Below are 26,955 nucleotides of genomic sequence, written 5' to 3' on the forward strand. Positions count from 1 at the left end.
AAGTGAAAGAAAATAATCACTTAATAGACTCGTTAATAGACTCCTACATGAGAACATCAAATCTCGAATTATTAGAAAACTCAGAGAGAGCGCCTAAAATCATTTTTAAATGGAACCCACTCGCAAATTCCTTTTGTGATCTATTCTTTACTTGCCATCATCAAACGCTATCATCAATGAATCGGATGAAACGTCATCAAAACTGTCAGACGATAGAAAGAGAGAGAGTGAGAGAAAAGTCGTCTAGTGTACGTAGTGTACGAACACAAAAGTGAAGTGAAGTTTCGACTTGGGGAAGAAAATTTGTGAAAAGAAAAAATTTCCAAAATTTATTCAAACCATTGCGACTAATTAAAATGGGTGACAACGAACAAAAAGCAATGGCCTTGATGGCCGAAGCCGAGAAAAAGTTGACCACACAGAAGGGATTCTTCGGACAACTGTTTGGGTGTGTATGGATTTTCATAAACATTTTTTTCCACTGCGATTCGAATTTTATTGTTTTTTTTTTCGCCTTCTCTTGTCTGTGATATCAATCGATACACAAGATTCGGTGTGAAGAGTGCATGTTTTGATACGATAATCGTTTATTGATTCAAATATTGCGACGAAGATCGCAACAGAGAAATGGAAAAGTCTCTTGTCGATTTTACGTCGAACGAAGACTCTTCACTTTGCTGCTATTGTTTAAGATTTTATTGATTTTTCCACCGACGTTTGGTTGAATGAATCATATGTTTTTCTACGACAATTGTATAGTGTGATTGTATGAGTTTTATCGAAACAAATTTGTCATTCGACTTTTTGAATTTCAATTTCTTATTCAATCGTTACAGTGGTGGTAATAATCGCCTTGACGAGGCTCTGGATTGTTATAAACGAGCGGCGAATATGTTTAAAATGGCCAAGAATTGGGGACAGGCTGGTCGTGCATTCCAAGAGGCGGCCAGTCTACATTCGAAAGGTGGTAATGCGCACGAATCGGCCACAAGTTATGTGGACGCGTCCAATTGCTTCAAAAAGGTACTTACCAAACTGAGAAATCACTTATGAACGGCCGATACAAAGTGCTAACTATATTTGACCAAAACAAAAAAAAATCCCACAGATCGACCCGAATGAGGCAATTGCCTGCTTAATGAAAGCCATTGAAATCTATACAGAGATGGGCCGCTTTTCAATAGCTGCTAAACACCATCAAGCTATCGCTGAATTGTATGAAGGTGAAGGCAACGACCTGGTAAGCCATTATACGTACAATATGTGGTACACGTGAATACTGACCCGTCGATTTGTCTTTCCGCTTTCAGCAACGCGCCGTTCAACATTACGAAAGCGCTGCCGACTATTTCCGAGGCGAAGAGTCCACCAGTTCGGCAAATAAGTGTATGATCAAAGTGGCCCAGTATGCAGCCCAATTGGAAGACTATGACAAAGCTATCCAAATCTACGAACAGGTACGTCTGCATCATGTACTCGGAATCGTTAGTTGATCACAATTTCTCGGTCAGAATATCTACCGAGATGGTGTGAAACGCTGGCGAATTTTCTGTCTTCCTGTCGATTCGTCAGGCCTTCAAGCAATTTTAATATTTTCTAGGTCGCCAGTTCGTGTCTAGACAGTTCTCTGCTTAAGTACAGCGCCAAAGAATACTTTTTCCGTGCATCATTGTGTCACTTGAGCGTTGACTTGTTGAACGCTCAGCATGCGTTAGAAAAGTACTCTCAACAATATCCGGCATTTCAAGACTCCCGAGAATACAAGTTGGTTAAGGTGAGTGATTGTTTTGGGCAAATTTTCTTATTTTGGGTCAGAAACTGGTTCCGATCCTGCACCTCACAGGAACCCAAGACAACAGCATTCATCGTTCGTTGAACATACAGTGAACTATCCTTTCTGTTCGGTTGAAGCAAGGAATTCTCCCCATGTGTCCCTCTCTCTAAAGAAGATTGATTGACCTCCTGGCACCAATGGTTTAATTTCACGCGGCTCTTTCCAATATATGCTTGGATTATCGTGAACGGGAAAATATATTTCCGCTAGAGTACATTAAGCCACGTCTACTCTGTTACACATCCCATCCTCTCCCCAAAGCAATGATATCGAACAGCGAGGTGCGGGAAAACATGGAAGAGTAGGAAAAAATGTAGTTTTACTTGTTTCCTCATGAATAGCTGCTGTTTCATGTACAAGACTTGACTTTCTTAAAATTTGAACATTTTGTTTCGTTTGACATATCGCACACGATTTTTGGGCGAAAACATCCAGAGATGCTTGAAAAACTAGTGGAAAACAGGCAATACAAAACAATATCGATAACAGCGATATGTCAAATAAAAGGTATTGACGAGACTAAAGAAAATATTCAACTTTCAAGAAAATCAGGTTTGTACATACAGCAGTAGCTACTCGCGAGAAAGCAAGCAAAACTGCATATTTTCCTACTTTTCCTGTTTTCCCGCACCTTCCTCAGACAAATTGTCTCCAATTCTAAACTCAATTTTCATTGAAACCCCTTTAGGATCTGTGCGAACATCTAGAAGAGCAAAACATCGAAGGATTCACCGATACCGTTAAGGACTACGACAGCATCTCTCGACTGGATCAATGGTACACGACGATTTTGTTGCGAATTAAAAAACAGGCCAACGACAATCCAGACCTACGATAAGCCGCGCAAAGCATTGACAGTACGGGCGTAGTGTCGCAGTTTGTTATATTTTGTGTTTAATTTTTCTCTTCTTTGTTTTTGTTTTGCGATTTATTCGAGTTCGAGGAACGTGAGTGTGGCGATAAATTCGTGTTTTTTTTTTAATTGCATCTTGATCCATTTCGCTTCAATTTTTGTTGGGTTAAATTTGATTTGAATGGAAATTCCGTTAATTTATGGAAATAAAAAGGAAATGGAATTGGTCAATCTAAATGTTGTGGTGAAAAAGCAAATTTCTAACTGAGATCAATAGTTCGTTAATGATTTAGAGTAATTTACTATGATGATAATGTGATTTAGTGGAAAAAAAAGAAAAAAAAATCAGAAAAACAAATTCTATAATAAATGCTACTACATATGGTTCCGACACGTTATAACCAACATGAATTTTCTGTTCTTTCATTTTATTTTAATTCTACGGTCCTTCGCCTTTAACAGCAATTTGTTTTGTGAATCCAACTGAATGCTTGAGATGAGGCAAAAATATTTATTTGATTACCAAGCGGACAAAATTGAAGAATTCTAACAATTCGCTGTTGGGATTCGCTATTTTTTCCCGAGGTGAAAAAAAAAAACTTTTTTATGTGTGCGTTTTGCGTTAAATTTGATTTTGTCCATGAAAAAGTCATAAAAACAACTATTGACAAATCAAAAAAAACGAATCGACACTTCAGCAGAGAAAATGTTGGTTTTCTTCCCGCTCTCTTTTCCCACAAAAGAAGAGAGATGGCAAAATAAGCATTTTGTTCACTGAATTGTCAATTCTTATAGTGCTATTTTCTCGATGTACTTGAGTGGACATGGACAAACACTGAAATTTCTCAACGCATACTTGAAAAAGATAATTCTTTCATACAAAACACTTTCATTTGTTCATTTGTCTTTCACAATTCACTGCGAATGAGTTGTAGTTTTGTTAACTTGGCGTTGTGTGGCTTTTTAATCGAGCCGCCTATACAATAAAGCATTTATCTGAAGACGAAAGGTTTTGCTCTCTGAAAGACCGAATTTACGGTTATTCAGCACTTCGCAGGTCTATAAGGGACTCTCTCCTTGTCGGCTGACTTTAACAGACGTAACATCAATTCTTTAAAAATTAATTGACATCTGACTATTACGTCCGTCTGCAATCACCCTGGTCTTTTAAAAAAAAAAAATCAGAAAAGTCAGAAATATAGTTTGATATTCGCCAGGGCTTGAAAAAGTCCCTCGATAGTGGTATAGATAAAATTTGTAAAAAAAAACCCTTCGGATATCGCCCAAATTCCCATTAGGCCTGTGCGGGCCTGGATCATCCTAATTTTGAAGGACAGGAGGTAGGAATATAACCATGAAATCTGTTACTTCTTTTGCTCAAAATATAGACTTATGAATTAATGAATTTTATTGCATTGCGGTGTATATATCGACACTGTTTTTCGGAGTATTATACCGAACATTATTTCTATCAATTATTCCATTGATATGACGTTATTATTAATTACCAAGAGTTCATAAGCCTCCATTAATATGTCGATAAGTTGGTCGTTTCCGCCAATACAATAATAGTATTGTATCGTTGCACTCGTATTTTGTGTAATATACGAGTGTATACGCTGGCAATATTCCCCAGTATCATAATATAAACTACTAGCCAGAGCTCATCGTTTACTTTGTCACCGTTGTCGCTAATATGGTGGTATATAAAAAGTCATATCGAATGAATTTCGAGGTAAAGCAGAGAAATGATAAGTTGGTTACCACAGGCATACCAACTTATCACTACTATTAGGTAAAGGTGAAAGCTGAAAAATGACGACTAATGAATTTGCTTGTTCCATAGTTCATGTTTGCAAAATATCTTTGGTGACCATCTTGGCCATCTGTTTCGTTATCTTTTTTATTTATTTATAATAGAATGTACTATAGCATGCATAATACGCCTACAAAACCATAACTTAGATAATTTTCTAAAATTATTTAAAATTCATTAAAAATAGACAGAAAATCTTCAGATATTTTACTCTTATTACACGCGCACTTAATATACTTAAGCTACTGTAGTAACACTTAAAACTGAGAATTATCTTAACCCACATTAAAAGAAAATTGTCATCCAGTCGTTGTAATCGGAATCTAAATTTTGATAAAATATTTTTACGTGGAAACTCAAAGTTTGTCAGTTTAAATGCAACGCATCCATATTCATTGTGAAAATTTATTTTATTAAAAAAAAAAAAAAACGAAATGATGGGAATTGCACGGAAGTTGATTGAAGAAACATTGTGGGATTGAAGAGAGAGAGAGAGAGAGAGAGTATAAATAGTTTTCTAGTCGGATTTATAAATGAGTGCTAGATAAGGTGTCGCAAAGTGCTCGCATTTTAGTGCTGGTTTTGATAGAAAGTTCGAAATGAAAATGAATTAGGATCGGGCCAACCAGCGGATAAGAGTTTATCAGTGCATTGAGTATCGCCTGAAAAATCCTAATATCAAATTTAAATGAAACGGTCGCTCGGTGAGACTGTATTTGAGAGAGGAATCTGTGGAAACTATCAATTATTTATCGTTCTGCAGTACGGAGTTGGCCATACATTTTTATGGAGTTTTTCATGCTGCAGACTAATTTCGTTTTCATATGTTGATTGAAGCTTCGAAAGAAAATTTTCACCATTCCTCCTACCCTACTACTTTCATATTCAGAAAAAAAAACGAAAGTTTGCTGAATGTATAACTAACTTCACCGCTACTAGATATTCACCGCGAAATGAGGGCTTGTCGAAATGCATTCACTTACTTTCCATAGTAAAACCTAATATAACGCAGCCTCAACGATTTTTCGCTAGTTTTTCTTCTTTAAAAAATAAATGGCTTTCCAAGCTGCAACTTCTACCTTGATTGATACTAATAATAGCAGACAACATTTGTTGGAAAATAAATTTACTTAAATTTTCTCACAGTTCTAAATTTCTAAATTTCAGTTTTCTAAATTTTCCCAAAAATTCAAGAAAACATGGGAAACCGCTTCCCCAAAAATAGTCCCTGATTAATAGTAAGGTTGATAAATGCATTGTACGGTCAAAATGAAATTCTCAATTTGTCCACATCAAGAGCATGTTCACTTTTCAAATTATATTGAATTTTGAGGAGAGGTTGTTCATTTTAACACTTTGAGAATTTCCTATTTAATAGATTCAGTGGGGACGTTCTAGCAACTATTCCTCCCAATCGTACGTTCTTACAACTTCATTTTTTCTGACACCATAACTATTTTTAGTAAGATAACTAAACTCTCATCTCATCTTCAGAGAAGTAGTCAGATGGTCCATAGTTTTTGAAGAATCGGATACGATATTCAGGTATTAATGGTCAGACCAAACAGCCATTATCACAGTTAAAACCACAAGTTTTATTGCTTTCAATTTGGACTTGATCGCAAAACTAGCATGATAACATATAACAAGTTTAATTAGCAGAAAACATGACGACAGAATCGAGACTAGAGTGTGGCACTATCAATATTTTATTGTAATATATTCATAAAACCAAACATGCATAACATATAATAAACATTTCTAATTATATAATCGATGAATTACAAAAAAGATTTTAGTTGTGGTCAGTGATTTTAAAATAAAACTAAAAAGAAGACAAAAATGTGTAATAAAATTAAGCCATTAGGCGTTTACCATGTAAGACAAAATGAATTCTTTTATTGGAATATTTATTGAAAGTAAAACTAAAATTAAAAAAAGTCTCGTAAAAATTTAACCGAACTAGAATTTTCATCAAATGAAAAATCATCAGAAAAAAATTAAAATTTTCAAATTAAAATATAAAAAAAATTAAAAGAATTTTAAACTAAAAACTTTAGCTTAGATAAAATTGAAGTAAACTACAGTAAAAGAAGTAATTTAATAAAAATCAATTTATTAAGAAATTATTTAACTTAAAGAATAAGATGACGTCAACAACAACAACAACAACAAAAAACGAAAAAGAAAATGAAGCTAACTGATGGATAAATTTTGCTTTCGTGTCTGTATGCAATTATACCATTCCAAAACAATGACAAGGTACATTAATATGTAATTACGGTTGATTAATAAAATTAAGCATTACAAAAAAATAAGCAAATTGGCAATAGCCTCACTTCAATGCGTATCAATGGGATGATTGCAACTCTTCCTTTTCCTTGAACTCTTTCTTTTGTTGGCATCCAGAGCTTTGGACTGAGAAATGGTGCATAATGAAGTGAACCGCCCCTTCTCGTGACATTGGTTATATCACGGCAGAGTAAAATAAACCAGGCAGGAGCGGTTCATTTTCGAAACGTCAAATAAGGGACCTAATACACTGTATGAAAATGAACTCAAATGAACACTGACATAAAATGAAAAATTTTGTTCGCAAAAATTATTGGGCTACTAGATTATTTAGGTCCCTTGTCAAATCAGCGCTACTGCCTGGTTAACTTTACTCTGTCGTGGTTATATCATTCATTTCAATTCCTTTTTTGTCAATATCAAAAATTTAAAGTTTAAAGTTGATGGCATTCCTTAACATTGATGGCATTTCAAGATGATCTACGCTACCTCTCGAGAATAGTTCTACGGGGAAACCGTCCGAGTTTGAGCAAAGTGACTTTTCCTTGTGACCAGATTTTGTTGCAAATTAGTTCGCAAAGAAAAATAATTACACTAGCAATCCAACCGCACCAAACCGCAGTCGGTACAGCAAAAGCATCCATGTCCGAACCTTCCGTGACTGTAGCTTGATGCTTCACATTTATTTTCAATATCATTTGCAGCGAATGTTCATTATGTTCTTTGAGCCACTTATCGATTAATCCTGCTGCGTTCAATCGATGAATTATGTCGTTTACTGACTCAATATATGGAAAATTCGGTCTGACTCGATATGATATAAAATATCTATGTAAAGTTGACTCTCCCATTAAATGGTATGCCTTCAAGGAGAGTCGCCTTTGTGCTTCTAAAAGCACTAGTCCTTGCTCCCTGTCCTTAAAAAACGCTATCGAATTGTTAAATGTATTGCAAACGTTTGTTAAATGATCCAAGCTCATTCCGTGAACCCTGTCAATCCATCCACCAACGTTCGACATATCTTCCAACAATTCAACCAATTTATCTTTCCAATCAATTTCATTAGTCACAATCGGAACTGAGGACTTGTACAGATCTTCAATTGAGTTGATTTGCGGTTGGAATATTGGCGACGTAAGGTAGCTTTGGAAGATGGACAGAATGCCGTTCATCACAATAAGACCTGCGAAGGTTAAAGGTACAATGATGAGGACGTCTGCGCGATAAAGATGTTGATATCTGATGGCAGCATTATCGTTTATCAAGAGATTGACGACGTCGGCAACGGACTGGAAAAGAAAGATTTTATTCTTATGGAAACAACCAGAAGCAATAAGTAGAAGTGATGACGCCACAATCATAATGAATGCAAACACCAAAAGGAGCGTCCACGTTCCTGTTCCGTTTTGCAGATATGCGATGAAATCGTGATAAAGCTGGCTATGCGGAACTAACAATAGCAAAGTCGTCTGTCGGTATGGATATAATGATTCTACTGAATACGCGCTTTCTTCATTGTTCGTTATATCTCCGTCTATAAATAATCCCTTTCTAAGAAATTCCACGTAACTCATAGATACCTCCCTCAACGAGGCATTGAAGCAACTCCGAACAGTGGCCAGGAATTCCATTTCAATGTAAGTCCTGTTAAGATCATTAATCTGCACTGATTGAAGTGGATGCATGCGGTAATTAGGCATTTTGTCGGGAAAGTAGTCGCGAGGAGATCGGTTTCTAGTCACATTAGTTAAGGGAAATGTTCTGAAAGGATCGTATATGAATACGTTGAATGACGGTTCATCGTCATCAACACTTAAGTAAACTGCGCCAAAAATATTCACAATACCAGCACCCCAACACAAACGAAATAAATTCTCTACCATGTCTACAGAGGTGACACTGCGAGTGAAAAACACGCCAATTTTCACGTTATGTTGAAGCATTCGGATGTCTTTAACTCGATCTACCAATTGCGAAACACTTTTAGTTATTAAATCCTCGACAATGACAACCAGAAATGAATTTTCGCTGCCTTTCGCATTTAACACTGCATGATCTCTAATGGTAAGAACATCGCTCTCCCGCAGGTCATCAAAAGTGAAAACAGTCTGAGATGTAACGTTGTTCATCTTAGTTCCAGAACTTGATGAGGACTGCAAAAACCAATGGTCGAGATCCCATGACGATTGCATAAGAAATATGTGATGATCGAAACGATAGAAGTCATTTAGCCGATTGATTAGAAGTCGAGCATCGTGATGTTGCTGGCACCAGGCCTTTGTCGACAGAAAAATTATTAATATTTGTGGTAGTATCATGGAGACAAGCAGAACTTGTGTTAATGGGTATCGCTTGACCACTGAACCAACATAAAACTGTGATTGAGTATGAAAACCTTCATATTCATAATGACAGTGGATGAAGAGATTATCTCATAATTAGTTGTGTCCACTTCATTAATTATTGCATGACAATCCTGTGCGTGTGCATGCATTGTAGTCTTTATGACTATGTTGAAAGCTACTTTTTTCATCAGCCTTAATCGGTACTGAGGACTTGAGTTTTCAAACCCTTTGCAACGACACCCAGAAAAGAATTTTTGTTTCTTATCTCCTTTAACACTACAAGTTCTGTAATGGTAACATCGCTCTACGAATGACCATCGAAAGTGAGAACAGTTTAACGAGTTTGGTAACATGGTCCAGCTTAGTTTCAGGACTTGATGACGACTGCAATAACCAATGATCGAGATCGAATGATGATTGTATAAGGAATATGTGATGACTGAAACGATAGTAGTCAGTAGCCGGTAGAAAATTTGACTCATTCCACTGCACTGCATCTAGCATGAACATAGAAAATATTCGGAGTCTGATGAAATCACAGTCCACACTGCGTTTCTTTCGTAAAGATAGACGAATTGTTTTCGTTGTATCAGTTGAAACATCCAATACAATCAATCCAAAGTGGTAGTTCTTATCACTAAAGTCTCAAAATTTGACACTTGTCAACTCAGTGTTCATGCAGCGATGTGCTCCTTCACGAACTAAAGCTCTTTCTCTGCGTCTGGCTTAAGTACTTCATACGAACCCTAAAGCATCAAATTTTCTCATTTTAATGAGCGAAATAATTCCAAACGAAAACAATAATCGGAACTAATAAAACGAATCATCATCGCTGTTGCTAATATTCTTCGAGTGTGTTATATACACGCTTTACTTGTCGTTACGTTGATTGCCGTCACTGCCGTTTACAACAAAATTGAACGATGCTTTTTTCCTTTGAATCAAAAGAACATTTCAGTTCGTCAACGTGCTTCACTCGCAACCGACCATTGGCTAGCAACATTTCGTCGTTGTTTATTTAATCGAACAAGTTTTCGGTATTTACATATTACTATATATACCACACCGCTATTACCACTCCTATAGATCATATTATTTTGAACTAAACACCAGGAATCAATTAGTTTCTAATTAACTTTCGTGCAGTTGACAGTCTCGTTTAAGTGAAACAAACATTTTAACAAGTTTTCCGTGTTAAATGTGAAGATGTGATGGTCTTAATCATATTGTGTGTGTATTTATAACGAAAATTCCGGTCATTAAAATTAATTGAATTTGTAATTTGGTGCTGTGATTGTAAAGACTTAGAAACATTTATCTTAGCGCAATTATGTTTACATAAAAAGCACAACAAAAGTGTTGCACTCCGAATGTAAACGAGGAATCGAAATTGGTTAGTCGACATTACCGTGTGTTGAATCCAGTATTATTAATCGTGATCGCGCAAAATATAAAGTAAGTCAACATTTGCGCAGATAGTTTGACAATTCCAAAATTTACTCACTAATAATAATTGCAATGTAAACATTCGCAGTTTAGTGTCAATATCCCACTTCGTATCGTCAACCTGAGTATCACTCCTCTTCGCTCATTAGCTGGACATTTTGAATATTATGTACAAAAACGAAGTTATTTCTCTCGTTGAATGTTTAAATAAAAAAAATAATAAAAATCTGATGATCATGTTGACCTTGGTACTAAAAAAATTCCAATTTTTTCGCTATACGGGCTAGCCTCGATGCATAATTTAACTTTACACTTGAAAAATCTATCTGCTGTTCTTACTATCGACTTTTCAATTTTCTTACCTTCGTGCGTGAACACTTTTCAATAGAAAAATTTTTTCGTTTGCTAAAATATTTACATTTCCACAAATTACGAAGCATATTTTAACACTCCATAATACCTGATGGTGAATGTGTGTTCAACCGAATCGTAATTTTGTGAGAATAAATATTGTCATTTTAAAATACTTGATCGTGATGCCCCGTGCTACACATTTTTAAAATTTTTGCTAGACTCTCGACAAAGCAAAACAACACGACAAAAAAAAATTCGTCATAACATCGAGTATAATTATGTGAGTTGTGTATGCATGTTACAAGTTGACCTCTTGTGTGCGATATCGCCGAATGTTTTCTGAATTTAAATTATTTCAACGATTTTGTACCTACACATAAATGTTTGGCACATATCGAATTTATCGTTCACGACGGTTCTTTGTTGTTGATTTTATTGTGACATTATTGAACATTGGACAATTTTCAATTAGTCAGTACCAGTTCGATCTATCTATATAAGGTGCTACGTGCGTCACAGCTTCTTGTTTATTATGCATCTTTCACACACGAACTGGATTCAATCTTTACCATAAAAAGTGAATCAGGTTTCCCTCGGGTTTTCCATTTGCGTTGTCATCTCTGATGCTTCTATGACGAATAATACCTGGCTAAGACTACGACAACATTTTAAAAAATCCTATAAGTTCAGTATACGAAACTAATTGTACGTGTGGTATGCCTTGCTATGCTATGCATAATCCACAAAACAAATAAATCTGTTTTAAGAGGAAGTGACGCATGTCCGTTCATCAACGCTTTTACTGCGCAAAAAAAAACCTAATTCATCGGGGGATCCCAAACGTGTGATAAAATTGGGAGATCAATCAGTTATACAGTCAACAACATTTATTTGAAATTGTTTGTCTTATAATTGAGACTTATAAACGTAGCGTTCAGATAAAGTCCAAGGCTTTTCACATAATTTGTAATGACATTTCAGCAAGCGATTTTCAAAGAATCTGAACGATGAATCTGTTGTTACACAGAACTGGTCCTAGCATGAACATAGAAAATATTCGAGAGCTGATGAAATTACAGAAGGCGCTGCGTTTCTTTTGTAAGAATGGATGACTTGTTTTCATTGTATGAGTTAAAACATACAATACAAACTATCCGAAGCGTTAAATCTTATCACAAAAGCCTCAAAATTTGACACTCGTCAATTCAGTGTTCAGGAGCTGTGGTTGTTACGATTATTTCTTTTGATTCAATACTCAACGACCAATTCTTACACTACTGTCATTGTCAATTTACATTGTTTCAGCACGTACACTGAAAATACTCAGATCAAATGAAGTAATTATATCCAATAATAAAACTGCTCATATGCTTGCCATTTGTGAAAGACTATTAATGCGACACGTGCGTGCTTGGTTCTCAATTTTTATTTCTCATGTGGGAGTATAGAAGCCCGACCCGATATTGAATCTATTACTTCATTTGATCTCAGTATTTTTTAGGAGATTTGGATGCTTTTCACTCATTTTTTAAGCATTTGTTTTTCCATATGAAACCACATTAGTCAGAGATTGGCGATTCCTGAATTCCTTATCGATTACAGATGATAGCTGTCCGTAACAGATTGAGTTACCTTCTCCCGTTATGTCAGCTTCAACATAATGTCGAATTTGGGTAAATAATATCGAGTAAATTGATCCAAATTTGAAGTATAGAAAATGTCACACGATATTCCGTCTCCCACTTCTTCAACATTTCATTGTAATAAAGACAAAGGAAGATTGTTGACGATATGATTAATTCATAATTTTAACCGGAATTATAATTAAAGAATAAATCAGGCAATTTATGAACAATCATGATATTTTAGCGTATGTTTCAAGGACCGTATATATAAATCAGTCAAAAAACCCTTAAAGGGTAAATGTGATACAGTCCTTTATCTTCCTTACAAAATAACTGATATCGCTGTGGGTGACGCATTGTGCGTCGTACGCAAAAGTCTTATCCACAAAAAATTGACCCAAAAAGTTTTTGAAAGAAAGTTTTACAAAAAGAAATTTGTGTCACAAGTGGCAGATGATGAGGAAACTATTGTTAAAAATTGTTAAAAAATGTGCTGATAGAATTTACACGAAAGAAAGCCGAATCAATTCTCCATCTGCCGGGCCAACAGAGATAGCTCTAAGAACTAATTGAAACAGAAAATTCCAACTTCGCGACATTTTTCTTCAATACCGTCCAATTCTACTCCCAAAACTCTGAGACTTTGCTGAAGAAACCAACCTTCCATCTGCCACAGTTCCCGAGATAAGTATAAAAACTGATAGTGATCAAAATTTTCCACTTTTTGTACAAACTGCCCTATTCTACTCTAAAAACTCTAAGACTGCCGAAGAAACCAACCTTCCATCTGCCACAGTTCCTTAGATAAGTCTAAAAACTGAAAGTGACTAAATTTTTCCAGCTGCCCAACCATACCATACAATTTCCAACAAGAAACATCTTAAAACAACACACATGACCATCCATTTCATGCACCAAAATGTACAACACACACACACACACACACACACATACAAATTGGCTTTTATATGGCATTTGTATGGAGAATTTGGGGAGCTCCAGCTCCCAAGATATGGGTTTTTCCCAACTTTTGAAAATTCCATTCTTATTTTTGGGCCATTATTAGCCTATAACCAAAATTTCAGGAAAATCTATAGAAACGTTTAGTAGTTGCTGGATCCAGCTTTCCATAGGCGATTTTTATTATATGAAAATTCGAGATTTTGCTTATTTTCATACAGACTTCAATATTTCGAAATTCAATATCTCGGCCACTTTTGAAGCTGCAGTAACGTGTGACAGCTCGTTGAACTCGTATTGATGCCTAGATTCTAAATATCGTCTTTTGGGTCGTTGGAGTTAAGGGGCAGAACTCAAAAAGTTGCTGTAAATATGCTCCGCCGTCCTCAAAAAAAAATAAAAACATTTTTGGTAGTGGACTTGCGTCACGCCCGCTTACTAACGTGCAGGCATGATACCTGTCGCACGCTTTTATCGTTTACTTTCAACTCGGACTCACTGACTACTGGTTTCTTAGATTTTTCCCGTCGCCTACATTAATTGGTTTTATTCCTTGTTTTACAGAAAACCTCCCATCATGTTACGATACGGGACATTTCTGTTAGGACTGATATTAGCAACAGTAACAGCACAAAATTTCGAACAAAATATGGCTCAAAACGCATTACCGAACGACAGCTCGAAATTTGTTCCACCTGAACAACCACAACCACAGCCGCCACAACAACCCAATGATTCCCTAACGGCGGCACAACAGTTCATATTACAAGCTACAATGCAAATATCCAATGGGACCGAAAGGTTTTCGTTGGAACTTTACAAGGTATAAGACTAGCAATGCAGACAATGTTTGTGGATTTGATAACTTTTGACGATTTTAGAGATTAGCCATAGCATTGGACGAACTGCCCGAAGGACGAGATTTCATTATTTCGCCATTTTCTGTGTGGTCATTGCTGATCCTGACGGCTGAGGGGGCGTTAGGGAATACATACGCACAGTTACAAAATGTGATGGGTCTACCGAACGATTTGACTTACATTCGAGAAGGCTATCGGCACATACAAAATTCCCTTAAGTGAGTATACATTACAGAGGGCGCACGGATCGGTCCAACTTTCAATTATTCCGTGATTTAGAGTGAACACAACGACTATTGAATTGGCTGTGGAGCAAGTGATGTTTACCGATAAAAATCGTCCCGTAGAACTTGACTATGAAGACAAATTAACGCGAGTGTACGAGGCAGACGTAGTCCCCGTTGATTTTCACAAAACTGATGATGCCTATTACGAAATCAATGACTACATTAATGAGAAGACACACGGAAAAATCACGAAAATTGTACAGCCAGAAGATTTACACGACCTGCAGATGGTCCTCGTATCGGCCATATTTTTCAAGGGTGAATGGAAGGTATCACATTACTCCTAACCGACTTGTTGATGTCGTTGCTAACAGAAATTTGTGCTTCCCGTTCCGCTTGGTTTATAGTTCCCGTTTGATAAGCAGGACACCAGAGAAGAGCCATTTTACGATGAGAATGGAAACAATTTGGGAACTGTGAATATGATGTCGCAAAAGGGCGCTTTTGGGTATGCCGCACATGCGGCACTTCAGGCACATGTCCTCGAACTTCCATATGGAAATGAGGATCGTTTGAGCATGTACGTTCTGCTGCCACGAAAAGGTAATGTTCGGACAGAAATTTCAGTTTTTGTATGAGAAAGATGAAATGGTCATTGAATCCGCTCTGGGTACATAGGTTTGAGACTGTCGGCTGTAATTGAAAACATTGCAAACGTTGGCATTGCAAAAATTATGGCAGATATTGAAGCAGCGCAAGCCAAATACGAAGACGACGAAGTTGAAGTCTTTATGCCGAGAATCCGAATTACCTCCGATTTTACGTTGAATATGGTGCTGGAACAGATGGGATTGGTTGATATATTCGATGCAAACACGGCGAATCTCACGGGCATAGCTAAATATGCGCCGTATTTGTCGAGAATCATACATAAGGCCAAAGTTGAAGTGACTGAAGAGGGAACTGTTGCGGCGGCCGTTACTGGTAAAATTATTACGGATGTATTTGGTTTCAAGAATTAAATTTGAAAAAACAAATTGTTTCTCAGGTGGAACGTTTGTCAACAAAAATTCCCCGTCAAGATTCTACGCAAATCGGCCATTCGCCTTTTTGATCGTAGAAAAGCGATCGAAATTGTTGCTGTTTAGCGGTCAAGTTAAGAATCCAACCCAAGACAAATTTTAAATCGATTTTTCTGTGAAATAATTCTATTTTTGTATTAAAAACCATTTCAAATTGACAAATTAAACCGAATTGTCTTTTGAATCAATCGACAACGCTCTTGAATTGAATTTAACTGCAAGAAGCCAGCAATCATATGAGTATAATGAGTAAGGAAGGAAGTCTTTGCTGCATAGGTATAGGCGTGGTAATCGGTATCATCGCTGAAAAATTGCAATTTCTTCAAGCAAAACGGAGTAATATTTCGAGAGGTATTGTGGGGACAACTATGTGAAACGAAATTATGTTTCTTTTGCTAGAGGACTGTCGAATCTCATAAAATGTATACCACAATGTCTCACAGTAGTCGTTCGATCTTTGATTGATGTTTAATTGTAAGAGTACTCAAGTACTGAAAGTACTTTGAAATGATGACAAACTGTAGATTGCAAGACTAGAACTCCCATGAGCTTCAGGCGTTAAATTAAAGGTACCGACAGAGTCTATGCCTTAAAAATGAGTTCCAATTCGAAAACCATTCATTCAACAAAGAGTTCACTCAATTCATTTTTTCGAACAAAGAATTAGATTGTTTAAAAAAATGAATTGGGTGAGCGAACTCCATATGCTATGTATAATGACTTCCAAATTAGTGGGGACGGTGCCGTAAAATTTTCGATGTCAACATTTTTGAGGAGACTGGATATTTTTATCTCAAACGTTGTGTCTGGAGCAGAGAAATGATAAGTACGGCCACTAATGGCTGGGATAGAACACGCCTGACGATGACAGATTGATTACATGTAACCGATGGGAGAAAAACTCCATATAAAAATCCAACCAATACGTCAAAAAAATAAATGAAATTGAGAGTCGAAATGAGAGAAAAAATTGTTGAAAAAAATATGGCTCAGGCGTGTTCTATCCCAGCCATGAGTGGCCGCGCTTATCATTTCTCTGGTCTGGAGGTCATGACAGTCATTTGACTTCTATCTGTTCGTTTAACAAATTTGGGTACCAACTAATGGATTGAACTACGGATGGGACTTCGTGTTTGCATGGTTATCAAATTAAAACCTTTGTTGTTTTGACAAGCGAAGTGTTTTAGGGTACATTGTGGAGCTTGCAACAAAATACGAAAACATATAACCGCATCCGGCCCACGTATTCGTATTCGTACAATTGATTCTTGAAAATCTAAATTCCTGAAAACTGCGGAAATTCTTGAAAATTCTAGCAATTCTCTAAGATAGTTCCTACAAATAGGCATTACTCACTCTAACAAACAAACTTCGTTTTGACGGTTTTGACGCTGTCAAAATATCACCGTAGCCACCAATGGCAACGTTGTACTTTTACAACCTTAGTGAATGTAGTTAGGTTGCTAGAGAGGGTATTGGCACTGCTAGACAATACATAATTGTAGAGTCGAATGACACAAAGTCTATTACTTCATTAGTTAAAAAATAACAGCTTTTTTATATCATGTCCACACGTTAGTAAGTGGGCGTGACGCAAATCCACTACCAAAAATGTTTTTAAAAAAATTTGGGGACGGCGGAGCATATTTACAGCAACTTTTTGACTTCTCCCCCTTAACACCAATGACCTCACACTTAGATGACTGGAATCTAGAAATCCATACGAGTTCAACGAGGTATTACACGTTAGTGCAGCTTCAAAATTGACTGAGATATTGAACTTCGAAATATTGATGTTTGTCGTACGCAAAAGTTTCTTCAACAAAAAATTGTCCCAAAAATTTGTGAAAGAAAATTTTACAAAAATAAATTTACGTCACAAGTGGCAGATGTTGAGGAACCTATTGTTAGGAAAGTGATTAAAAAATGTACTCAAAGAACAAAAGATAGTAGAATCATCTGCCACTTGTGACGCAAATTTATTTTTGTAAATTTTTCTTTCACAAATTTTTTGGGACATTCTTTTGTTGAAGAAACTTTTGCGTACGGCGCACAATGCGTCACCCTCAGCGATATCATTTATTTTGAAAGTAAGATAAAGGACTTGCGTCACATCTACCCTTTAAGGGTTTTTTGACTGATAAATCAATACTTCGCAGAATGGATCGCTTATTTTTGTCACCGTTGACGATAACAGATGACAAGCCGTTTTTCAAGCGTCGAATTTGCTAACTTTCGCGTGAACTTATTTCTGATGGAACGGAACAATGTATGGTCAGATCGTTTAACACTCTGGTGTAGCTCAAGAAATACATATATTTGTCCCACTGATTTAATATTTCTCTTAAGAAGAAATTACGCTCTTTAAACCACTGATGTCGTCTCTCTCCTCTCTCTATTACCTACAATCATCAACAATACCACAACACACTACTGTGATGTGCAGATGATAGTTAGGTAATTCTTTGATGTATTAATATACTCTCCGCCATAAAAAATATTTATTCAAAATAAACAACATATCAAATCACAAACTAATGACGACAGACATGTAAAAAGTTGAATGTTCGAGGTGAACAGAAAATAATAAAAAAAAAGAAAAAAAAAAATCAAAGTCTGAAGAGTGGTCACATATCGAACTTGTGTGTGCTTTGCAGTTGTGCAGTGAATGTATTACCATCAAAGCGACAACATTATTAACACACAATCTTTGATTATACGCGAGAAATCGAAATTTACCTCAGTTCATTAACAGCGGAGTTCTCCATGGTTTTTAACCAACATATTTATCAAAACCTTAACAGTTTTGTTGTCATTTAAGGTAAAAGACTGGTTAAAGTGTAGTGATTGTAATACCGGATCATTATTCGAATTATATACTTGTACTTGATACAATCCGAATGTGTGTTCGGTACGTCATTACTTGTATGATTAATCGTCGATAAAAATTAAGCAATCGTCATACGCACCACCGGAGAAAGTACAACCGGACATTTATTATATACATCGCGAAATTATTGAATATATGATTCGAAGAGATTCTTCGGTCGAAAAAAAAGTCAAGTAAAATTTTTATGATTCAAATGAAATGACCAACGCTTAAGTATAATTTTGTCCATCGAAGTGATAGTACTTTTCCTATAAAAAACAAAACAAAGACGCGAAGAGTTCCATTGTGATATTATTTACCTTGAGATTGTTGACCAGAGACAGTAATTTTGTGTTTTGTAAATTGGATCGTTAAAAATTATGATTGCAGTAGAAATTTGAAGATCAAAGGCGCACAAGTAATTCAATGGATGTACGTGAATGTATTTCGATATAATTTATGTAAGTAACGGCTGTCTACTGTACTACCATACGACTAACTAATTTTAACCGGAATGTCCAGTCAACAGTAGTTATATCAATAGTACTGTCTTGTTGGGATGGATTTGTTGTTACGACGCGACAGGTGGAAAGTTTGTATTTCGAGTCAGAGTTGAGGGCTTTATCACAGGGCTTATTTTTGTGAATTTTATTTTGAAAATTCCAAAAAATTGAATGATAAGACGTTTCGACCACTGTTTCGATCTGTGAAATACGTCTTTCGACGTTTTGCATTAACATTCAAAAAGTTCAAAAATACCATTTCTCATCAGGCCATGGCGACAGTAGTACTCGATACACTCATACACTCTATCGAACACTATACTGATTTGCTCACGAAAAAGTTTAGCGAATCATAAAAAAACTCAAAAAAAAAAATCCGAAGTAAAACGGTATTTTACATGCATGCGGCCAGAAAAATGCTCTTGATCGTTTTCGGGACAGGCCCGTAATGACGGACTTTCTGGCCGCAAGCATGAAACATCTAATTTTTCACATATCGTAATTTTCTGCAACTAATTTCATTAAATTAATGACGGAAATGTTAGATTTTTTTCCTGGGTGTTATAGACACCTGTAGATTGATTTTCGTGGCGAGGTCACATAAGAAGTTAATTTAGAAGAAGAAAAAAACGTAAAATAAAGCAGAAAATTTGAAGGACATTTATAATATAAGGTATGAATGATCGAGAAAAGACAAAATTGCACACAGCAAAATTGTCAACCGATAAGTTAATTTCTGTTCTTGAAGTTAATGGAGAAAAGTTTTTATTGGAAATTGCGTACATCGTGAATTGAAATCGCATGAACGCTGAACACACATTCATTGATCCGAAAGTCATTGTACACACAAGTTTCTAATCGTTTGTTGCACAACAAAAGCGTCAATTTAATGGTAATCCTCTATTTATGTTTACTTTTACACCAATGAAATTTCCAGAAAGACGAATTGTTTGTCCCTTTTATTTACTTGCTGTTTCAAAATAAATACCATCAGTTAGTGCTACTGTGTCTGTTACTTCTTTTGAGCTAAGTATTTTCGACAGATTGATAAAAAATCTTTTACTTCAATTGTTTCAACAAACATTTTTATAAAGTCCGAATCCACTGAAACATATCACTCTTGTTCTGTTGTTGCTGTCGATAACATATGAAATTTGTTTCAGTAGATTCAGTAGATGGGAAGTTAAAAGTGGAGGAACAGCCCTGAGTGTTTTCGAGTAAATTTCATCCGATTTATTAATTTTTGTTTTATTCGGAAGATAAATGAATGCCGACCAGAATGTTATTAAAAAAGATGTAAATTTGGGCCCATGTACTCAGGCCGCTACTCGGCTCTTATTTTGCTAATTTTTTCGGAAAGATGATTTGAGATTTGGTAATACGCACGGTCTGCTACGTCCTCCACACGTTTTTTTTTCTTGAAATCCTAAACCAAGTCTTCAGTGTCAAGAACTTTGCTAATATCTTGACAAATCAATTAAACCATCAAAATTGAGATATCCTCTAATCAGCGATGACCCAGTTTTTTGTTACCATACGGAGACTGATGAATACATATCACCAAAACATCAGACTTGGCTAAAATACCAATTCGATAATTAATTTAAATATTTTTGCCTCGTGCGTTTTTCATCTTTCGATTTGGCCATTAAACTAGTTTAACTTCAGTATAAATAAAACCACGATAATTTATATTCATTTCGAGAATATTATTGTTATACATTCAAAGTTGATTGAATTCTTTCGCTTTTTTTATCGTAGGTCACATTAGAGCCAAGCGTGTATGTATAATCAAGTGGTTTATTTGTCGTCATCTAACCATCAATTATGGCTATTTAGACCTTGAAATAATATGCCTAGCCTAACCAATCTATATTGACCCATATGAGAAAGACCAATCTATTGACTCAATGGTGTAATAGTAATCGCTTGTCTTTATGTAGACAGCATATATGATGAATGACATCTGAAGAGATGGTTCACGTTACACACAATCGTTTCAATTAGGTAGGACATTATCGGTCGTGATGTGTTTATTTGAACGATGCAGTCATTTTCGTAAACTTTCTGTTTGTTTAACTCGTGGACGTTTTTGATTTGAATGAATTTTTATCGTTTAGCATGTCAGTAAAAGTGTTCTATACACCGAAAATCTATCACATCAAATTCAATCTATGGCATCGGGTACTATACACGAGCTTATTGATTTTACACTTCCCAATATATATCAACTCAACATCGTAATCTCGTTATTCAACCAATTTTTGAATTAAATATTGTTTGCTATATATGAAAGTTTCTACCAGTTTATTTTGTATTGCTGAACATATATCAACAGTAAAATGGTAATTATTTTGTGGCACGCACGTAATTCTGATTAACAATGAATGGAAGTACAAATAATTCACAGTTCAACGAACAACATGCTTGTGATGATGACTAAAAAGTTGATTACTTCCATTACAAAGTCTATTTCATAAGAAAAATGCAAGCGCATTCTTGAGCTATTTGCGAAATTGACACGAATCGTATCGATCGGATATATAAATTACGTCATTTGCTTGCTAATTTATTGTGGGTTGGTTGAAGTACGAGGCGACGGCGAGTGACGAAATTATATAAGCCGAAGCAACACTTTACATACGTCGTTTCTCTTACCACTGTTGCCAATTATTTTTGGATGTGTGCCCACTTCTAGCGGTACTATCTCTTAATCTATGTACCGATCGAGGGAGATTAGGGAAAGTATTTAGAACAGCACTCATTTTCATATTATGTTCGGAACAGGTTTGGGTTGACTCAAAATCTGTTATTGACCTGAACCTCAATATAAGATTTCAGGTTCCACCTGAGCCTGATGTGAACCTGAAATGATTTGATCTGATCTAAACTTAACCTGAAATTTCAATTTCGGGTTTGACCTGGACTTGGTGGAAGAATTTCGGGCTACCGAACGCAAGCTGATCTCATCTAAACAAGGCATCAGAACAGTCGGAGCGTTTGCTGCGACTTAGCCCCGTACAACCCGTAATCCTATTTCGTCCGCAACCATAATACGTCCGTAGCCCTAATAAGCCCGGAACCCTAATACGTCTACAACCGTCTAATGCGTCTGTTACCAAAATGCAAGTCAAGTTGGGCATGGTCAAATTTACTGAAAGTGTTCATTTTTAAAATTGCGCAGAGCGCAATTACGAAAGCCCGTACGAAGTACCTCTCAAATAAAACCAACAATTTACGACATTCTTTTAGAAACCCAAAATTTTTTGCCAACTTTCCATTGGGTATTCAATTATCTCTCAAATAAAACAAAATCTAGCAAAATCGGATGAGATTTACTCGATTTATGTGCAAAAAACACTTAGGGCCGCGTAGCTAGCGCAAAATGGCTGGTGGACGCCAAATTTCCTGCAGGGGCATGGAAAAATCAGGAACGTGATTGCGAATCCTGTGTTTAGCATGCCTAGGGACAGGCTGACGCCGGTAGTTGACTTTACCAGGAACTTTGATGTTAGGTTCCCAGGCAGACAGGACTGGCTAAACGGCTGGCCCACAGATCTGCATAGGGAAGGTAAAGTCATATTTACCGACGGATCTAAAACCTCGGTAGGGACCGGAGCCGGCGTTTTCAGACCAGAAAGCGAAGAAGGCAGCTGGTTCCACCTGGGTAAGTTTGCCAGCGTCCCCCAGGCGGAAGTCTTCGCAGTGCTCAAAGGAGTTCAAGAAGCTCTGCCTTTGGGAACGCAAGGAGAGGACGTAACGGTCTGTATCGATAACGAGGGGATGATAAAAGCAATATCGTCACCCGTAACGATCTCCAAGCTAATCAAAGAATGTAAAGACTACCTAAACTCGGTGGGTCAAAATAACCGGATTTGCTTGGTTTGGGTCCCCGCACACTCTGGCGTGGATGGAAACGAGAAGGCGGATGAGCTTGCCAAAGCAGGCTCTGCTGCTCTCGTAGACGGGCTTGAACCGTACCTACCAATACCCGATTCGATATGCGCAAAAGCGAGATCGAAATGGGTGGAGGGTAAACACTTGGAGCGCTGGAATGCGTACGAGGGAGGCGCTCACACGAAGCGATTCTTCCCGAGGCCGAACGCTAGATGGGCTAAAGATTTGCTCAGCATGGACCGGAAATGCATAAGGAGAGTGGTTGGTGCAATTACTGGACACTGCGGGCTGATCGTGCCACCCTGATAAAAAATATCGGATGAGATTTACTCGATTTATGTGCAAAAAAACACTTAGGGCCGAGTACCGACCTTTGAGCCCTCCCAACAAGCCCACGTTGCATCTTACCCAAAAACAATGTTCAGCAACTTTGTTCTACTCGTCAATACCTTTCATTTGATATATCACAAGCAGCCATTGCGTGCGTATTTCGGTAGATATCGTCGAAAGACTGAAAAACACCTATAGGGCCCTAGCTCTGGAAGGGCCGACCCTACCATGTCCATTTTCGAACTTGACCTTACTTTTGTCGATACCAATCGGGGAAAAAAGAATTTTGAAAAAAGGTTGTGATTTACTCACTCTAGGGGGGTCACAGACGGACGGATGGACGGACGGACGGACGGACATTTTTTTTATTGCGGATTCGTAGTCTATGAACATAACCAAATGCTTTGCCCTTACTGTCTCCTTCCAATTCGACGTGTTACAAACGGCATTTCAGGCTCAGAACCTGAAGTTCTAATTCAGGTTCGGGTCATAGTCAAGTTACGGCCCAATCCGTTTTGAATTTATGAAACAGGATAACTATAATCAATGACCCACTTAAATCGCCTGTTCTGTAATCTAACGAGAATGGGCCCCGTAAACTTTTACCGTAAAAAAAATTCAAAATTCTTTCATCTATTTTCCAGTACATTCATCAAGCAAAATGTTCCGCAAACATTTAATATTAATCACAATCCTTCCAATGGTGATACTGATCACTAGTGGGACACCGGCAGCGCATCCGCGCATCTACAATCCACAAACGTTTGTATCACCGAACGATATAAACGATCTTGAGCAGGAACATGTGAAACGAGCTATGTCAGATGTGGCCACAACGATAAAGGAAGTTCAAAAACTACTTGAGACTGATCCAACATTACCACGATTAACGAGGTATAATTGACTGTGTTTTTTGTAACAATTTAAAGAAACCAAACGAAACCGACGTTCATGTTGAATTACAGAGGTGAAATCGAAGAATTGTTCGAAAATGTGACGAAAGAAGAATACGAAAAGAGTTTGCGACAAGGTGACCGCGATCGAGCCAAACATATGAGGGCATTGATGTTGGTGCTTCCATACAACACAAACAATAATTCCGATTTGCAGGTAAAAGTGAAAATGAGTAATCTTGACCTCTGTAGCGAAATTTACGTTAAATTAAAATTTAAGGAACTGTACACGCGACCACCAGTCACCCGAGTGGTTAACGACGGTGCCAAAACGCAGAAACTGCAAACCATTGTGGTTCAGCCTGAAGATGTTGATCCTAAATCATCCGGAAAAAATGCAACCACGTACAAGCCCACATTGGTAATTCGTCGACCCAGCACCCCGCGACCAACAACTTTCCATCCAAAGTCACCACTCATCCAAAGACCAGTTGCTACTACAACAACCACAACAACTAGTACTACAACCACATCCATTCCAAGCGCGGCATCTAAGCTACCAACATACACAGCTGACCGACCACCAGCTCCATTCAAAACTCAGCCAATAATCAGAGAAAACGTTAAGGACTTGCTAGCAACCATAGGCTTAACACAAGAACTAGTTCCCACCACAACTCCCAAGCCCGAAATGACGGAAGAGCTGAAAGAATTGTTAAAATCATTCGGTCTTCTCACTAATGAAGAACCACCAAAACATGTTGGAGCGGTCGAAACGATCCAAGAAGAATTTGAACCGATAGCATCCAGTCTGATTCGAGACGAGCCAACATACGTCAATGAATTCCAGCCGTTACCTTCACCGAAGTATCGCATGAACCCTGGACCAGAACTGACACCATACGACTATCAATCGTTCAAGCCGTTACCTATTCCTGAAGAATCGCCGGTTGATGGGGATATGGAGGAATTTCTGAAATCGTTTGGATTGTTCGATGGCAATGTTAGAGGCAAGAAGTCATTGCACATGGAGGAGGACGCGAATACGCAATATCCATTGGAAATGCTCAGTGCAACGGAGAGACCTACGTATGTGAAAATGGAAAAAATGCCAGAGGTTAGCGTCGATTTCCTAGCACCTGATTTGATATCTGTGCTGGAGAACATTGGTATAACAAACGTGAAGACAAATCGCGAAAAATCTTACGACAGGGGATTGTTGAAGTATGACTTATCAATGGCCGACAACAGCATTCGAAGAAGTAGCGAACACATCGACGATGAAACATATATCGACAATGCTAACAAAAGAAGACAACCTGAAGATGTCACAATGAGAATGGCAAACAACCAAGCCCTTACCGACGAAGATTTTGGTAAATTACAGCAGCTGCTGGAAACAATAAAGAAACTTGATAAACTGAATGCTACCTTGACGGACGAAGAAATCGAATCGTTAAACTTGAACAATTTCAATCTTAGTGAATCGTTATTAGCTCAGATGGGTCCCAATCCCATCGATAATACGGAATTCGACGACAGGAAAAACGAAGTCAAGCGACAGTCTGACGAGACGACCGATAGTCCGAATCCATTTCGATTTACTTTGGACCTACAAGCTACAACCGAAGAGTATAATGGAAAAGGCGACTTCTTGAATTTAACATCAGTTGCAACAACCGCTGAACCGGAAGCGGAGACGACAGAAGTGGCTAAAACTTCCACCACAACAACAACGTCCACCGAAGAGCCAAGGCGTAATGGTTTAGAGGATTCATTCGGTAGCTTGGATCCAGTTACCGAGGAACCATTGCCTCCGCCACGACGCAATGGGTTTTATTTTCTGGCCGATTGGAATTCCTTTTTAGAAGTTGGAGAGGATCCAGACAAGGTGGTAGTGCGATTCGATCCGAAAGTTGGTGATCCAAGTAGATTTTTGAAAGTTACTGTGCCGTAAGGAGTGGGCTAACAAGCAGACAGCTCGAGTGAAATTAATTTATTATTTTTTGTATGGTGCTAATTTAGTAGGATTGATTCGTCTTAATAATAAAGATGGGATGACTGTGACGACTTGTTTTTTTCGTCTTCCGATTTTAGCTGCAGATCATTAACCATCCGATGAAGTAATATAGCGGAATGTTTCTCACTGTATGCAACAAATTAATTATTTTACTTTCAATGTTCTTCGTTGCTCATTATCTGATGGTTCAGTTACATAATGAAATCCATTAGAATTGCATATGACTCTGGTGTATTATTCATAAACGGAAATGTTTTGCAACAAAAACGAAAGACTCGAAGAAAGCATAATGTCTGATAATTAGCTGGAAGCGAAAATGGAAAAACCGTTGATGCAAATGCGACATGAAAACTTTTGTTTTAACTGGCTCAAATTGTGGAGAACGTAATAGCGGATGTAAACGAAATTCGGTCTTGAAGATTTTTTTTTCGAAAGGGTACCCGAGCACTCTTTTGGACGAGATTTTTTTACACTTGTGAAAGTAGAAATAACATTTCTGAACTGAAATACTGCAGCAATTACGCTGCAACAAAAGAATGGCGATTTCATTTGTTGTCGACAACGTTGACTAAAATAAGCTGAAGGTTGAACAAAGTCTAATTAAAAGTGTAATGCAAAGTAATTTTTTCTCCGAAGAGTCCAAAAAAATGTTGTTGTGACCTAATGATGTTTAAAGTAAAGTTGATAAAAAGCATGCCTATATTGTCAGTAGAATGACATGCGTGGTATCATTGGAAAGCTAGTGACAT

General features: G+C 37.2%; 3 protein-coding genes across 5 annotated transcripts; all 3 read left to right on the forward strand.

The window, feature by feature from the left end:
• Positions 1–207: 207 nt before the first annotated feature.
• On the forward strand, positions 208–6,501 carry LOC119076422 (alpha-soluble NSF attachment protein). Its single transcript, XM_037183164.1, has 6 exons — positions 208–448; positions 837–1,023; positions 1,109–1,240; positions 1,311–1,457; positions 1,601–1,774; positions 2,523–6,501. Exons 1-6 carry the CDS (start codon positions 357–359, stop codon positions 2,670–2,672), a joined length of 882 nt encoding a protein of 293 aa, XP_037039059.1. The 5' UTR covers positions 208–356; the 3' UTR covers positions 2,673–6,501.
• Positions 6,502–10,091: 3,590 nt separating this feature from the next.
• On the forward strand, positions 10,092–15,878 carry LOC119076423 (serine protease inhibitor 77Ba-like). The gene is made up of 7 exons (XM_037183165.1): positions 10,092–10,594; positions 14,090–14,348; positions 14,407–14,603; positions 14,665–14,941; positions 15,020–15,215; positions 15,291–15,596; positions 15,661–15,878. The coding sequence occupies exons 2-7, from the start codon at positions 14,103–14,105 to the stop codon at positions 15,795–15,797; spliced, it is 1,359 nt and encodes a 452-aa protein (XP_037039060.1). The 5' UTR covers positions 10,092–10,594; positions 14,090–14,102; the 3' UTR covers positions 15,798–15,878.
• A 2,326-nt stretch (positions 15,879–18,204) lies between these two features.
• LOC119076424 lies at positions 18,205–26,253 on the forward strand. Of its 3 annotated transcripts, none has more exons than XM_037183167.1 (4): positions 18,205–19,024; positions 23,938–24,187; positions 24,259–24,403; positions 24,467–26,253. In XM_037183167.1, the coding sequence occupies exons 1-4, from the start codon at positions 18,994–18,996 to the stop codon at positions 26,141–26,143; spliced, it is 2,103 nt and encodes a 700-aa protein (XP_037039062.1). In that variant the 5' UTR covers positions 18,205–18,993; the 3' UTR covers positions 26,144–26,253. The 3 variants fall into 3 exon arrangements, with proteins under 3 accessions (XP_037039062.1, XP_037039063.1, XP_037039064.1); XM_037183168.1 differs by having other exon boundaries at positions 18,205–18,515; XM_037183169.1 differs by lacking the exon at positions 18,205–19,024 and adding an exon at positions 19,942–19,958.
• Positions 26,254–26,955: the final 702 nt, after the last annotated feature.

Source organism: Bradysia coprophila, unplaced genomic scaffold (genome assembly GCF_014529535.1).
Source record: "Bradysia coprophila strain Holo2 unplaced genomic scaffold, BU_Bcop_v1 contig_232, whole genome shotgun sequence".
NCBI lineage: Eukaryota > Metazoa > Arthropoda > Insecta > Diptera > Sciaridae > Bradysia > Bradysia coprophila.